This window comes from Mus caroli, chromosome 8 (genome assembly GCF_900094665.2).
Source record: "Mus caroli chromosome 8, CAROLI_EIJ_v1.1, whole genome shotgun sequence".
Classification (NCBI taxonomy): domain Eukaryota; kingdom Metazoa; phylum Chordata; class Mammalia; order Rodentia; family Muridae; genus Mus; species Mus caroli.
In genome coordinates this window covers 111199982-111213813 of record NC_034577.1, presented here as the reverse complement: position 1 = coordinate 111213813, position 13832 = coordinate 111199982, and the positions used below count along the sequence as shown (strand labels likewise).

The 13832-nt window shown below is 51.0% G+C and overlaps 1 protein-coding gene across 2 annotated transcripts in view; it reads right to left on the bottom strand.

Moving 5' to 3' along the window:
- The window catches only part of Crispld2 (cysteine rich secretory protein LCCL domain containing 2), a 61056-nt gene that overhangs the window by 4596 nt on the left and 42628 nt on the right, over nt 1-13832 (bottom strand). For both annotated transcript variants that reach the window (XM_021169837.1, XM_021169838.1), the window contains exon 14: nt 8871-9004. In XM_021169837.1, coding sequence (XP_021025496.1) covers nt 8871-9004 — 134 coding nt within the window. The remainder of the gene's footprint in view (nt 1-8870; nt 9005-13832) is intronic.

Below are 13832 nucleotides of genomic sequence, written 5' to 3'. Positions count from 1 at the left end.
AACTCACTTTGTAGACCAGGCTGGCCTCGAACTCAGAAATCCGCCTGCCTCTGCCTCCCGAGTGCTGGGATTAAAGGCGTGCGCCACCACGCCCGGCCTCTTCATTTTCTTAATGGTGTCTTTTAAATACAAAGGTTTAAGATGACCCAATTTATCATTTTCTTCACAATTATGCTTTTGGTGTTATACTGAACAAGGCAATAGCTCGTTCACAATCGCACACACTCATGCTTACCTTCCTCTAAGAGCTTTTAGGGTTTAGGCCTGCCAGTCACTTGAGTGTGCTCTCAGACGTGCTAGGAACTCTGGCCCAGCTTCACAGTCTCACGTGACAACTGTCATCTGGGAGCCTCTCCTTACACCAGAATTAAAAGGAAAAATAAAGGCTAGGGATGTGACTCATTGGGCAAAAAGTTCAGTGGACAGAGCCTGAGCCTGATCCCTGGACCCCCTGAACTTCATGTGCACGTACATGCGTGCTCATGCGTGCATGCACACTCATATACACTCACACACAAATATACACATAAACACACACAAGCATACACTTATACACTCACACACACACAAGCACATACATAAGACATACACACTCACACAAACACACACATGTACACTCACACACAAACACACATATGCACTCATACACACAAACACCCTCATACATACACAAATACCCTCATATACACACAAGCACATAACACACAGGCACATGCATTCATATATATATATATGCATATATATATACACACACACATATATATACATATATTCACATACAAACACACACATATTCTCACACACACACACACACACGGAATAAGCTATTGAATGGAAAAGCAGAGTCCTAGCTGGTGCATGGGATGCCCTGTGTACAGCTGTAAACTGTAAAGGAGGAGGCCTCCCTTTCCTGCCACACTGCTCCTCAGTGAGCTCTTCTCCCCTGAGGCCTCTGCAGCTGGGGTTGCCATATCCCATCAACTACCTTCTACCCAGCCATCCCATGGATGCAAACACACACACACACACACACACACACACACACACACACACACACTGATCCGACTCTCGCTTTCTTCCCTTTATAACAAAACTTAGAGTTTTACTTTTGTTTATTTGTTTTCGGAGCTGGGGTCTGTCTGTGGCGCTCCTCCTACCTCAGCCCCCTGTGTACTAGAATGTTCTTACTCTGTTTTCTCAGCTGCAGAGAACCCTGCTAGGCTTACGTTATATTTATCTGGGATTCTGGAGATGGAGACGGAGTTCTTTCTAGTCATTTCATTGGCAGACAAGACCACCGCTATCTAGAAGTTTCGTGCACCCACTTGTGAGACCTGCAGCCACTGAGGTTGGTATTGTGGGATCAGAGTCCAGGAATGAGCCGAAACTGGTGGCACATTTGGGAGGCTGAGGTATAAGGACCGTGAATTCTAGGCTAGCATGGGCTACACAGCAAGATTATGTTTTTAAGGGGTAAAGAATGGTGCCGGGGATATGGCAATATAGTTACTGGCTTAGCACAAGGCTCCAGTTTCCACCCTCAGCATCCCACAAAAATAATCATGATAACAACAATAAATTAAAGGCCTGGGTGCATCTGAGAGCTCGACAGCAGCCAAAATGTTTCTCATAAACATCGCACTAATTGGTACCTCCTGCAGGAGGCGTGCAGGGTGGCCTGTTAACCTGCGAGGTCCTAGGCTCACTGGGGAAGCATGGCCTTAGTTACAACATCTTATGAAGATGCCTGAACAGCCTGGCCACAATGTATCAATGCTGTTTCCTGCAGGGTCTCCGCCGGGAACCAGAGAGCCCAGCTTGGATCAAACTCCTAGGCCTGATAGCTGGCCAGGCCCTGGGCGGCCCAGAGCGCTACAGTCCTGTGGGAACAGCTGCTTGGAATTCCTGCTTGTTTTTCTGCCTTCCCTGTGGCAGCCCCATGCTCTTGGCTACCCCAGGGCTGAACCCTGGAAAAACGTATCAGATAAGCATGCTCAGAGACATGGTGCGGGGCAGAGGCGTGAGACCAGGACATGGTGGGATATTCTCAGGGGCTGCCAAGACCAAGCAGAGAGATGGGGGTGGGGGGGAGGGAGAGGCAGCTGCCCAGGGTCAGGCTCACCCAGCAGCTGGTTTCTCAAAAGTGCTTTCTACCCCTTGGGTTTCAGGCTGAACAGCTCCCAGGGTTCTGTCCACTGAGTAGCCAGGAGCAGGCAGGAGAACCACCCAGGGCCACGTGTTCCCTGCCTGCCCCACACGTGAGCAAGCCACGTGGGGGAAGAGAACTGGAAAGCTTTCTGGCAGGAGGCTGGGTGCTGGCACACGCAACCGTGACAAGGGAGGCCTAAGGCTGCCAACCAGGCTGGAGGATTCTGGCTGGAGCACCCAACATCTTGCCTGGTACTATGGAGCCCTTCAGGGTAGTGTCTGCACCCCTGATAGCAGGGAGCCCAGCAACGGGGTCCCCATGTGAATGATGGTGACTCTGCTCTCTTCCTGAAGCCACAACACTTAAGTGTGTCTGAGGAAGGTGTGTAGGGTGTAGAAATCATAAAGTAATCTCCCTAGCCCTGCCTTTCACAAACCCAACCCTCAGACGCTCTTTATGGTGAGCTCGAGACCCCCACAAATGTCTGGAGAAGGCATAGCTTCTGAGGCTGTTTTAGAAGATTATAGGGGAGTCGGGGGTGAGGATGAACCACAACTGGTATCTCAATTGCTCTCCACTTTACTTTTAAGACAGGGTTAGCTGGAGTTAGCCCTTTGCCTAGGCTGCGTGACAAGCAAGCCTCCAGGACAGGCCTCTCTTCATCATTATAACACGCACTGCCATGCCTAGCTTTACGTGGGAGCTGGGGATTTGAACTCAGGTCCCCATACTTGCTGTGCAAACTTTACCTGCCTAGCCATCCGCTGAACCCTTGGGATGGTCAGCTTTCATAAAGGGTATTAAAGAATTTGAATGGGGGGCTGAAGAAATGGCTCAGTGTGTAAGAGCACGGACTGCTCTTCCGAAGGTTCTGAGTTCAAATCCCAGCAACCACATGGTGGCTTACAACCACCCGTAATGAGATCTGATGTTCTCCTCTGGTGTGTCTGAAGACAGCTATAGTGTAAGTACATATAATAATAAATAAATCTTTTAAAAAACATTAAAAAAAGAATTTGAAGCTATCTGAAGCCTCCAGACAGTTCTAAATGACTTGCTGGACTCAACAGTTTGTCTGTCATTCGACTACTGTTCACTACAGATCTAATACAAGTGAGGCTCCGGGTTCAGTATGTTGTGGAGGATGATCGCCAAACAGATGGATTCTGGCCTTCAAGGAGCTTACACGAGACAGACAGACAGACACGTGCAAGGAAATGACACAGAGTAATGACGTGGGGAAAAAACGGACAGGCTGGGTCTGGAGGGGGGCAGTGTCAGGAGGGAGAAGGGTGCCGGCCAGGGGCATCACTTGTCTTCAGATTTAAACGGCAGAAAAGATCAGCCACAGGCACACGGGGAGCTGAGAAGGCTCAGGGTCAGAAGCCAGCAAGTGCAAAGGCCCTGGGGTAGAAATAGCCTCCATATGTTCCAAAACAAGGAAATACCATGAGGTGGAAGCATGGTGGGGCTGTGCCAGGGGAGGACACTGTGTGGAGGAGAGGTGTGTCTGGGCACTGGCAGGTGGCTTTTGTTCCCAGCACAGCAGGAATCCATTGGCAGGAAGGGCTCTGTAGGAGACGGGTGCAGACTTGAAGGGGCATGGTAGTAGCTGGGGCCATTCACTAAAAGGAAGTTATCTGAGGGACCACCTAGGAGTGTGTGGGATTGCACCAAGATGTTCCTCATCTGATTAGTTCAGAAAAATGGATGGGGAAGGAAGCAGCCGGATATGACGCCATCACAGTGAGCAAACAGCATGTGCTGGGGAGTACCGTGAGCCAACCACCCAGACAGTATGGCGAAACATCCACAGTGCTCGCCCCTGCCGCCAGTGCAGTCCCCTCTCAAAAATAAGCGTGGACTAGGCATAGTGGTGTACCCTTTTAATCCTAGCTCCTAGGAAGCAGAGGCAGGCAGATTTCTGATTATGAGGCCAGCTTGGTCTGCGCAGGGAGTTCTAGGTCAGCCAAAGCTATTACAGTGAGACCCTGTCTAAAACATATATATATATATATATATATATATATATATATATATATATATATTATTATTATTACTATTAGGACCCAGGAGGTGGCTCAGCAGGTGGGAGAGCTAGCTGCACAGCCTGAGAAGCTGAGGTTGATCCCCGGAACCCAAGTAAGAGGCCAATGTGCTGGAAGTCATCTGTATTCCCGGATCCCCACAGCTAGATGGAAGAGACAGGAATTCTCATGGCCAGCTAGTCTGGAGTACTCTGCTCAGCAGATCCTGTCTCAAGTAGGTGGAAGGAGAGAACTGACTCCCTACATCTGTCCTCTGACAATACACACACACACACACATCCATGGACACACACACACTCTATGGTACACACACTGCATGGACATACACACTGTGGTACACACACATACTGTAGTACACATACACATACATACACACACATACACACACTGTGGCACACATACACTCCATGGTACACACACAAACATGTTCCATGGACAAACAAATTCTGTGATACACATACATACATACATACATACACACACACACTCCATAGATACACATACACTCCATGAACACACACATATTCCAAGGACACACACACACATTGTTTTTACTACCTCTTTTTAAAGCCTCTCGAATCCTACGAAGGACAAAAGAGGAGAGGGGCAGGGAGGCCTTCTTGAAGGCCAGGGCATAGCTGGCCTGGGTCTCTGCAGAGAGCCTTGGAACCAGACCTCTACAGGGCAGGCAGGGCAGCCCAGCAGTGCTTGCATCTGGGAGGAAGAGCTCTTGCCATCTGGAACCTTCTAGCACTGCCTGGAGTGAGCAATAGGACAGCTACTTCTGGTGCAGCACAACCTGTGCCTCCATGGGTTGGCAGCTGGAGTCATGGAGTCCTGGGACACAGGCCTCCGGAGTCATGAAGTCCTGGGACACAGAGGTCCCTGACTCTGGCCTTGGAAAGGAAAGGGTTGCCTTCTCATTGCTAAGAGATGCTGAAGCTGGGTCTGCTGTGCAGGCTTCTCTTCCCAGCTACTCGGGAGGCTGAGGCCTGAGGATCCTTGGTCCAAGCCCTATCTGGGCTACAAAGTGTATTCAGGTTCAGCCCGTGATACTAAGGAAGAAACGGTCCCAAAAATACAATGCAAAAAAGAGGGGTTGGAGATGTGGATCCGGAATGAGAGTGCTGGTCTAGAGTGGTGAGACCCTGGGTTCGAGTCAGTGTAGGAAGGGAAGGAGAAAGGGAAGAAGAGAGGAAGGGAGGGAGGGAGAGAGGGAGGGAGGGAAGAAAGGAAGGAGGGAGGAAGGGAGGGAGGGAGGGGGAAAGGATGGGGGATGCTGCTGTTGCTGTCCCTATGCACACATGCAGCTCTCCCCCTAGACAGATGTATGTGCAGCCCTGCTGGACCAAGTCTCACCCCAGTACTGACAGAGACTGTCAGAGTCTGCATGTGAGAGCCTGAGGCAGGGGGATCTGGGCTAGCCTGAGCTTTTTAAGATGCAATAATGAGCTCCTGCCTCAGGGAAAACGAAAACGAAAATAAACCCAAAATCAAACCAAACCAAAATGACCCCCAAGCAGACCCCATTTGTCTCCCTTTCTTTCTCTGAGCCTCATTTTGTACTTTTGAAAATCCAGGTTTGCCCAAGCACTCGCTCCTGAGAGACATCTGAAGTCCCGGGCTTAAAGTCAAATGCAGCAAAAACCTCCACACTTTTTTTTTACAGAGGCTACTGGAGCTGCTGGGGCCTGTGGCGCTCTCGGTGTGTCTGTTGACCCTTAGGGTAGAGATTATCTCTGTTACCCATGCCCTTCCTCAGCCCAGGTCAGAGTTGCTCATACTGTTGACTAAACAATTCCACAGCCAGGCAAAAGCCTGTCTGAACACACCCCCTGCACACAGTTTACTGTGCAGGGCAGGTGACCGGGAATGCCCCGTTGCCCTGGTTTAGGAAGAGCCCGAGCCTGGCAGACATCTACGCTGGTGCCTGCTCTCTGTGAGGATGCTGCCCAGCCCATGTAAGCCGCAAGACTGGGAGAGAACAGGCTGTCCTGGAGACTCACGCCCCACACCCACCTTTCACAACTTCCAGGAAACCTCCTTCCCCAAGAAGACCATTGTGAAATCAAAGCTGTCACATCAGCTAGCGTGGGTAGCACCCCCTACCACTCAGGACTTAAAATACTGTTTGCCAAGCGAGGAGTGGTACCACGGGCCTAATAACCCTAGAACTTGGGAAGTCGGGGCAGGAAGATTAGAAGTTCAAGGACATCCTCAGCTCCACAGTGAGTCAGAGGCCATCCTGGTTTACATGCGACCTTATCTCAAATGAACAAAATGAAAATAACGGGGGCCAGTGGGATGGCTCAGCAGATAAAGGGGCTTGCTGCCAAGCCTAACCATCTGAGTTCCACCCCCAGGACCCACATGTGGAGGAGAGAACCGACTCCTGTAAATTGCCCTCTGACCTTTACATGTTGCTGTGGAACATGAGTACACACACACATACACACACACACACACACACACAGTGTAAAGATAAATAAAAATTATTTTAATTAGAAATGAAGTGCTATTTGGAAAACACTGGCCACAGAATGTCCTATAACTTAATGACCATTGGGACCACCTCTAACCCCTCTAGGGTCTTAGCAGTTACTAGATCTGAAACCAGTTCCTGCAATTCACTGGGACAGGCTACGAAGACCTCCCAGTCACGTCACTTCAAGCATCAAGGATGCTGGAGGAAGACAAACATGTCTGCCATGCCCAAACATGTCTGCTGGAGCTTCGTGGCCAAGAAGGGCCCAAGCTTCTTATACTTTGACAACAGTGACCTGCTCTCTCGCCTGGGTCTCACTTCTGTCTGTCCCTACCAGGTGGCCAGGCCTACACCACAGGACAGGGGTCCAGCTTCACACTCCTTGATGGATCCAGTGACTGGGAACATGAGGGCCTCCCATGTGGAGGAGCCACAGGAGTGGGTACGGATTAAAGAGCCCCACTGTGTCAGGAGAAGGGAACGTGTGTGAGGGCTTCATGTTCCTTTGAAAGCCAATTCAGGTGACTCTAGAAGTGAAGCCACCTACTCCTGTAAAAAGGACCCATTTTTCAGGGTTTGGAACAACTGGAGAGAGCAGCCAGGGTTGCTGGACCCCGTCATCCACTTCATAGGAGCCGCTTTGCTGTAGCTTTCCATTCCCAATCACAACTTTCCCTCCTGGGGGGAGAAATGAGCCTCACAAGGCTTAGGAAGCTCCTGAGACTTACAGGATTCACTAGGCCCATCACATAGTACAGGAGCGAGACAGACCTCGGATGTCAGAGAACACAAGAAAGCAGCATCCACTACCTCACAAGCTCATACCTCTGCGGTCTCCAGAATCATGAGAATGAAAGGCCACGGCAGCCAGGATGTATCAGTGTGAGCCAGGACCTCAACTCTATCTGCATTAGGAAGGTGTCCTGACAATCCTTTAGCAAGGCTAGAGGGTAGAGGAAGCAGGGCCTTCTCTGAAGTGTATGTCCTCAGGAGGAAACCACATGGGAAATGGGTCTTTGCAATCCATTTCCACAGAATAGGGTCACACGAACAAAATTAGCCTAGAGGCCAGGACCAAAGGCTATCCTGAAAAACATTCTAGAAAGTCATGCTAAAGCCTCAGAGGTCAGCTGGGGAATCTGAGAGTATGTGCCAATGTCCCACAAGAAGGGAGCTTATCACTGTGGCTCAGGCCTCAAAGTGTGAATGGCCCTAGATAGTGGTAAAGTGCCTGGAGCCACATGCACTGCTCCAAACTACAGCCAGCAGACACAGCAGGGGCAGGAAGTTAGCCCTATGATTGCATAAGAACAACCCCAGAGCTGTCAGCAAGGCCCTTACTTCCTGCCTGTCACCACCAGGCCCTGTCTCAATGACTTGTCTCCCATCCCATGAGGCTGGGGAAGCTGGCAGAAATACCAAACACAGATGCAGCTGCAGGGAGAAGTGGGTGTCACAGTCCCTTGGTCCTGCTGTGCTCAATTCACAGAGATAAAAACAGCTTAGGGAGACTAGCCACCAGGCTGAGGTGACAGGCGTCCAAATCACAGGCAGGTGGACATCAAAAATGTCTACAGGGTCCTGCATTCCCCATACAGCTTTTAAGACTACACTGCCAGAGAACATTTATATAGCATGTGTGCAGCTTTCAGAGCTGTTGGGGCAGTAAAACTTGGTTCCCTATGTCTTATGGAATAAATGCACACATGCACGCACACACACACACACGCTCATAATAAACACGTATACATGCACATATATACATATGTATGAATGCACATGTGTGCAATATACACACATGTATACATGCACATGCATAGACATATACACATGTGCGCACACACATGCACACTCATACACACATATGCATGCACATGTGTGTGCATATACACACATGCACACACGTGTGCACGCATGAGGAATGAGAGGTAGAAGCCTACATGCCAAAAAAATAAACAAACAAAAAAAAATGCACAGCTGTTTTCCCAGGTGATGGACAGCAGACAGATGCTAGGATCCAGGAATATCTAATATTCCTACATTTTCCACAAAGACATAGAAAAGGAAAACCTGGAAAGCCAAAGAATGGACAGAGAGAGGATCGAAGGCTTGGCCAGGACCCGGTAGTGACGATGAACTAACCAGCTTTGAAAAGTAAGGAGCTGCCGGGCCCGAGGGCCAGCCCTACCTCTCCGACTGCACCCCGTTCCTGAGGGAGCCCACGTAGCTCTTCTTTTTGTCCACGGGCATCACATCTGCATAGCCACCAACCTCGTCAACGATGACACCTGCGTGCACAGCAGCCTTACAAATGCTGGAAGTCTGCAGGGACAGGAGGCTGTGTGTCAGAACCAGGACCCGGGACCTGGTGCTCCGGATCACGCTGACCCCAGGAAACAGCCCACGCGACCTCAGCTCTGGAATGACCCTCAGAGGATGTGCTCTGTCACTCATCTGTCACCCACAAATACCTTTCAGAGCGGTCACACTGTGTGTCTGAACCTCGGGGAACTTAGTGGGGACCTAATGAAGACCCTGCTTCCATGGCATCAAGGGAGCTAGCAAACACAAACACACACACAAGGGAGATCTGTGAGGGAAATAAAACTAGGTCATGAGGTGGCTGGCAGCTGGCTGGAAGAGGTTGCTCCAAAGCAGCAGAGGACAGACTAGGGACAGAGACATTCCAGTTGCAGCATTCTAGGCAGTGGGAGGAGACTGTGCAGAGCCCTGAGGTAGGAGTGAACACATCATGTCCCAGGAGGAGAAAGCAGGCTAAGGTGGCTGGTATGCAGTGACTCTGGGCATCGTGGACACAGGCGGATGCTCTCAGCTGTCTAGTGCATACCAGGCCGGTGCCGGGTGAGCCACTTCAGAGTCAAGTCCAAGACTCATGGGACAGAAGATGGGCAGGACACATCCGTTACTTTTCACCTAGGAGCAAGACCATCCAGTGTGGTCGCAGCCTGGGACCAGGGTGTCTGATGTCCATCTAAGGCTGAGAGCTGCCGAGCTAACTCCCTGACCACGTCCACCATGCTTTCCTTGGGCGGGGTCAGCCTTGTGGCTTATACTGTGGATTCCACCCTTTTCCCCTGTGTGCTGGAGATGGAACCCGAAGCCTCGCAAATAATAGCCAAGTGCCCTGCCCTGGAACTGCACCCCCAGACCATGGTCTCCATCTCTGCTCTACCGTGGGACCAGCTGCAGTCTTTTCCTGAAGATGATGCACATGTGTCTTCACCTCCTTCCTGAAGGTCTCAGATGCACACCCTGGAGCTGAGCTGGTTGGCATAGGGAGGACCCATCTCCTGCCCAGTATGAGCGCATTTGGGCCCTGGCCGGATCTCGGTCCCGGCTGTGGCCTATTATCCTATTTGACCCAACGAAGCAGGTGGTGGCCATCATTCCCATTTCTCAGGCCAGCACGCTGGGCACACAGGGTCAGTCACTTTGCCAAAGCCACTTGAGATTTGTGGACGCCAACTGAAGCCAGGGTGAGGGCGGGGTCAGCATAACAATGGTCCCCAGAGATGACCGCAGCCTAATCCCCAGACCTGTGAACGGCAGAAGGGGCTTTGCAGATGGGATTAAGTTAAGGATGTTGGGGTAGCAGATTACCAGGTTTATCCCCGTGGCCCACTGACATCAGTGTCCTGTAACAGGGAAGGGCTCAGAGCTGGAACACATAAGACTCCCTTCCCTGGACCATTGCTGGCATTAATAGGCCAGGAGCCAAGGCCCGGGGGTGGTCCGGGGGTGGTCCGGGGGTGGCCTGAGGAGACTAGGACCATCCAAGGCACTGACTCTGTTGCTTGACCTCTTTCTGCATTGAAGAGCAGAGTCAGCTATGTACCCCACCGTCCCCAGAGATGTGTGACTGCATGATCACATCCCAGAGTGCTGCCTCCCAGAGCTGTAATGGAGGCACTCCTGGGAGAGCCTGCTTCAGGCTGGTTGACATCCGTCCTCCAAAACCATGATACTCCATGAGAAGGTGTGTGGCCATTGCCTGCAGGTTTGATTGACCATGGCTCTCCTCAGTCAGAGCCGCTTCGATCATTACATGAGACCCTCACGTAATCTAGCCTGTGGACATTCCAGAATAACGGACGGGGCTCCCAGGATCCTTAGAGACCCCCTGCTTCTTGAGGTTAGAGTTAATTGACTGGGTGGGATTTCTTCCTGTATAATCCTGAGCCACTCCAGGGGAAATCTTCACTGGTATGGCTACCTAAATTCCATCCATGGGTCTTCCTGGTGGCCTGTGAGTCACCCACAGGACTATACATATACCCACTGGCTCACCAGGCTGAACCTGGATGGAATTCTTTCTTTGGTCTATGGGTGCTCTCTCCATCTAGGGAGAAATCAGCACTGCGTGGTCTCAGGAAAATTTGCCCTGACCTCTGGGCAATTAGAATGGTTTCCAAAGGCTGGAAAACTCGGCAGCCACTCCAGCCTCCCACACTCAAGGCTCAAACACCAAAAGCCAGGTCTTTAACGCCATGATGACACATCTTGTCTTCTTCAGTCAACAGATGGTGCAAACGGGATCCTTATTCCCAAGTGGTCCTGGGCAGAGAGGCCTGTCAGGCTGGCGGTGCCTGGCAGGGTCTGGTTCCGATCCTGAGCATGGCAGCATGGCTAGTCACCCTGTTGTCATGGAGAAGTATCTTCATTTTCCTCCCTTGAAGAAGGATGCACAAGCTCCAAATCCCAAAAAAGTCTGTGCTGCAAAAGGTTAAGTAAGAAGCAACAGACCCACATGTGTTCCTAAGGCCGGTGGGGACGCTGGTGACACCATTACTCAGTTTCAGAATTCCCAGAAACCACTTCTCGGAGGCACAGTCTATGAGTGGACACAAACGGCTTATTGCGTGCTGACTGGCAACTGGCCAGTCACTGCGTCTGTTCCTCAGATATGTTCGTCCTGTCTAGGGACTGGCATTTCCAGAAGCAAGGCATCGGTTTCCGCTGGGGCAGGTGCCAGGAGAGGCTTCCTAGTATTCTCCACGTCCCCTGGGGTTGCATATTCACCCCATGAGAGGCGAGCCTTCTCCAGAAGCCAAGAGGCCATGGCTGTGTCCTTCATCCCCCCCCCCCGCCCCTTGAGGAATTCCAGATATCATGACGCCCACATTTCCTGGATGCGTGGCAGGCCACTCTCACCTCTCATGTCTGGTGATGCTCACATCTCTGACGACTGACAGACAGACACGCATCCTTCCCCTGCCTCTCCTGCCACACGTAGAGGGTGTCCACTCTCCGCACATGCTGGCTCAACATTAATTCAGGGTCATTTCACAACAACCGCTATGATCTGAGAGGTTTACTGGTCAGCCCTGACATTTGGCAGCTGTGAGACCCAGGGCAGGCCGTACCCACTGCTCAATGTGCCGTGCCACGGGCAAAGGTGGCACTGAAAGTGTGCCCAGCTTGTCACTCACTCTGACATCATAAGCCCACAAGGTCAAGGAGATCACTGGTCATTACTATCCCTCTCAGATGAAAGATAGAGGGTTAGGAGCTAAACAACTTTCCCACAGTCCCTCGAGGACAGGAGAGGCATGGTCTCACAGTTTGGGACAGTGAAGAGCAATGGCAACTGTGTTTCTCCAAGCAAGGTTCAGGGCTGCACATGACTTGTCTCAGAGCAACTGCATAGACAAAGGCCACCAACTGCTGAACCCACTGTCACCATCTCCAGGACCCCAAACTCTCAAGGACTGTCCTTGAGTTCCAAGGCCCTTCTGCAACAGCCTACAACCCCCAGCATCCCATGCTCCCTGGGAGTGTGTTCAAAGGCAGGTTCTGTAGCTCTGTTCTGGTCCATTGGGCCAGGAGAGCTGCGGAGGGGCTGGGAGGCTCAACTACATACACACTGCTCCTCTCGGGGATCCTGATGCCCACACAATGGGAGTTTGTTTGAGCGGCAGATGAGGCAAGGAAACTGAGGTTCAGTGGGGAAAGAAATCCGCACGGGTAATTCCCCCGCCTGGGGCCAGCTCGGGCCTCTTGACCTCGGCTCTGGTGTCTGAGCCACACCCAGACGATCCTGCCGGCAGCTCACCACAAAGGGAGCTGCAGCCAGGACAGGCACTCTGCAAATGGCTGTATCCGTGGCCCTCTGAGGCCCTTCAAAGGTCTGGAGACTACACTCCCAAAATAAATCTCTTAGCTAAACAGACATTTTCCAAGAGGCAGCCTCATTTCCCAGAATACAAAGTGACCTAGAAACACAGGCCAGCAGAACTTAGGGATGGAGGCACACTCTCGCTCCGTCTTCCTGCCCGTGGCCTCTCTGTCTCTCTCTCCCTCCCCCTTCTCTATTTTCTCCTCTCTTCCTTCCTTCCTACCTTCTGTTTGAAGGGTTTTTAGCATCAACAACTGCAGTTTCTTTTTGTGCAACAAATACCGACCCATTACTGTATGCCAGGCCCCAACAGAAGCCCTGCCACTTCCAAGGCTCAAAGCTCAAGGAGATTCCTTCATTAAAAGCCTCACTCACCTGCATGCCTGCTCCTGTCAAGCATATATAGATAATCATAAAGAAGGCCGAATAAGAGGAGGGGGGGGGGAGTAAACTCATCTCGCTCTGCCACGCTTTCGCTGTGGCATTTGAATCAAATTGTTCTGAGCCCTACTTTCTCCCTTTGCAAAATGATAAGGATCCTAGACAAGGTATTTGTCTAAAACTTGAGACACAGCAGCTGCTGAGAAAAAGCCAGGCAGCACCGCTCTCACACGTGGGTGGGGAAGGCGCTGAGCCGCCTGGTTTTGGACTTTTCACTTTTTGCTTTATGTGTTCGGTTGCTATATTATTTGTTGCATACAGATTTGGTTTTCATATCTTCTTATGAAAAAAATCTGCATTTTTCTGTGTATCTCTTGCGCTCTTACATGAAGAGTTGGTTGTTTTATTCCATTCAGTACATTTAAATTTGAGTTGTGTTTTATCAGTTAACTGGCAACTTTTTAAAAGGTTTGCATCTAGTTGAAATAGTTTTTGAAAGCTGGGTGTAGTGGCACACGCCTTTAATCCCAGCCCTCGGGAGGCAGAGGCAGAGGCAGGCATATTTCTGAGTTCGAGGCCAGCCTGGTCTACAAAGTGAGTTCCAGGGCAGCCAGGGCTACACAGAGAAACCCT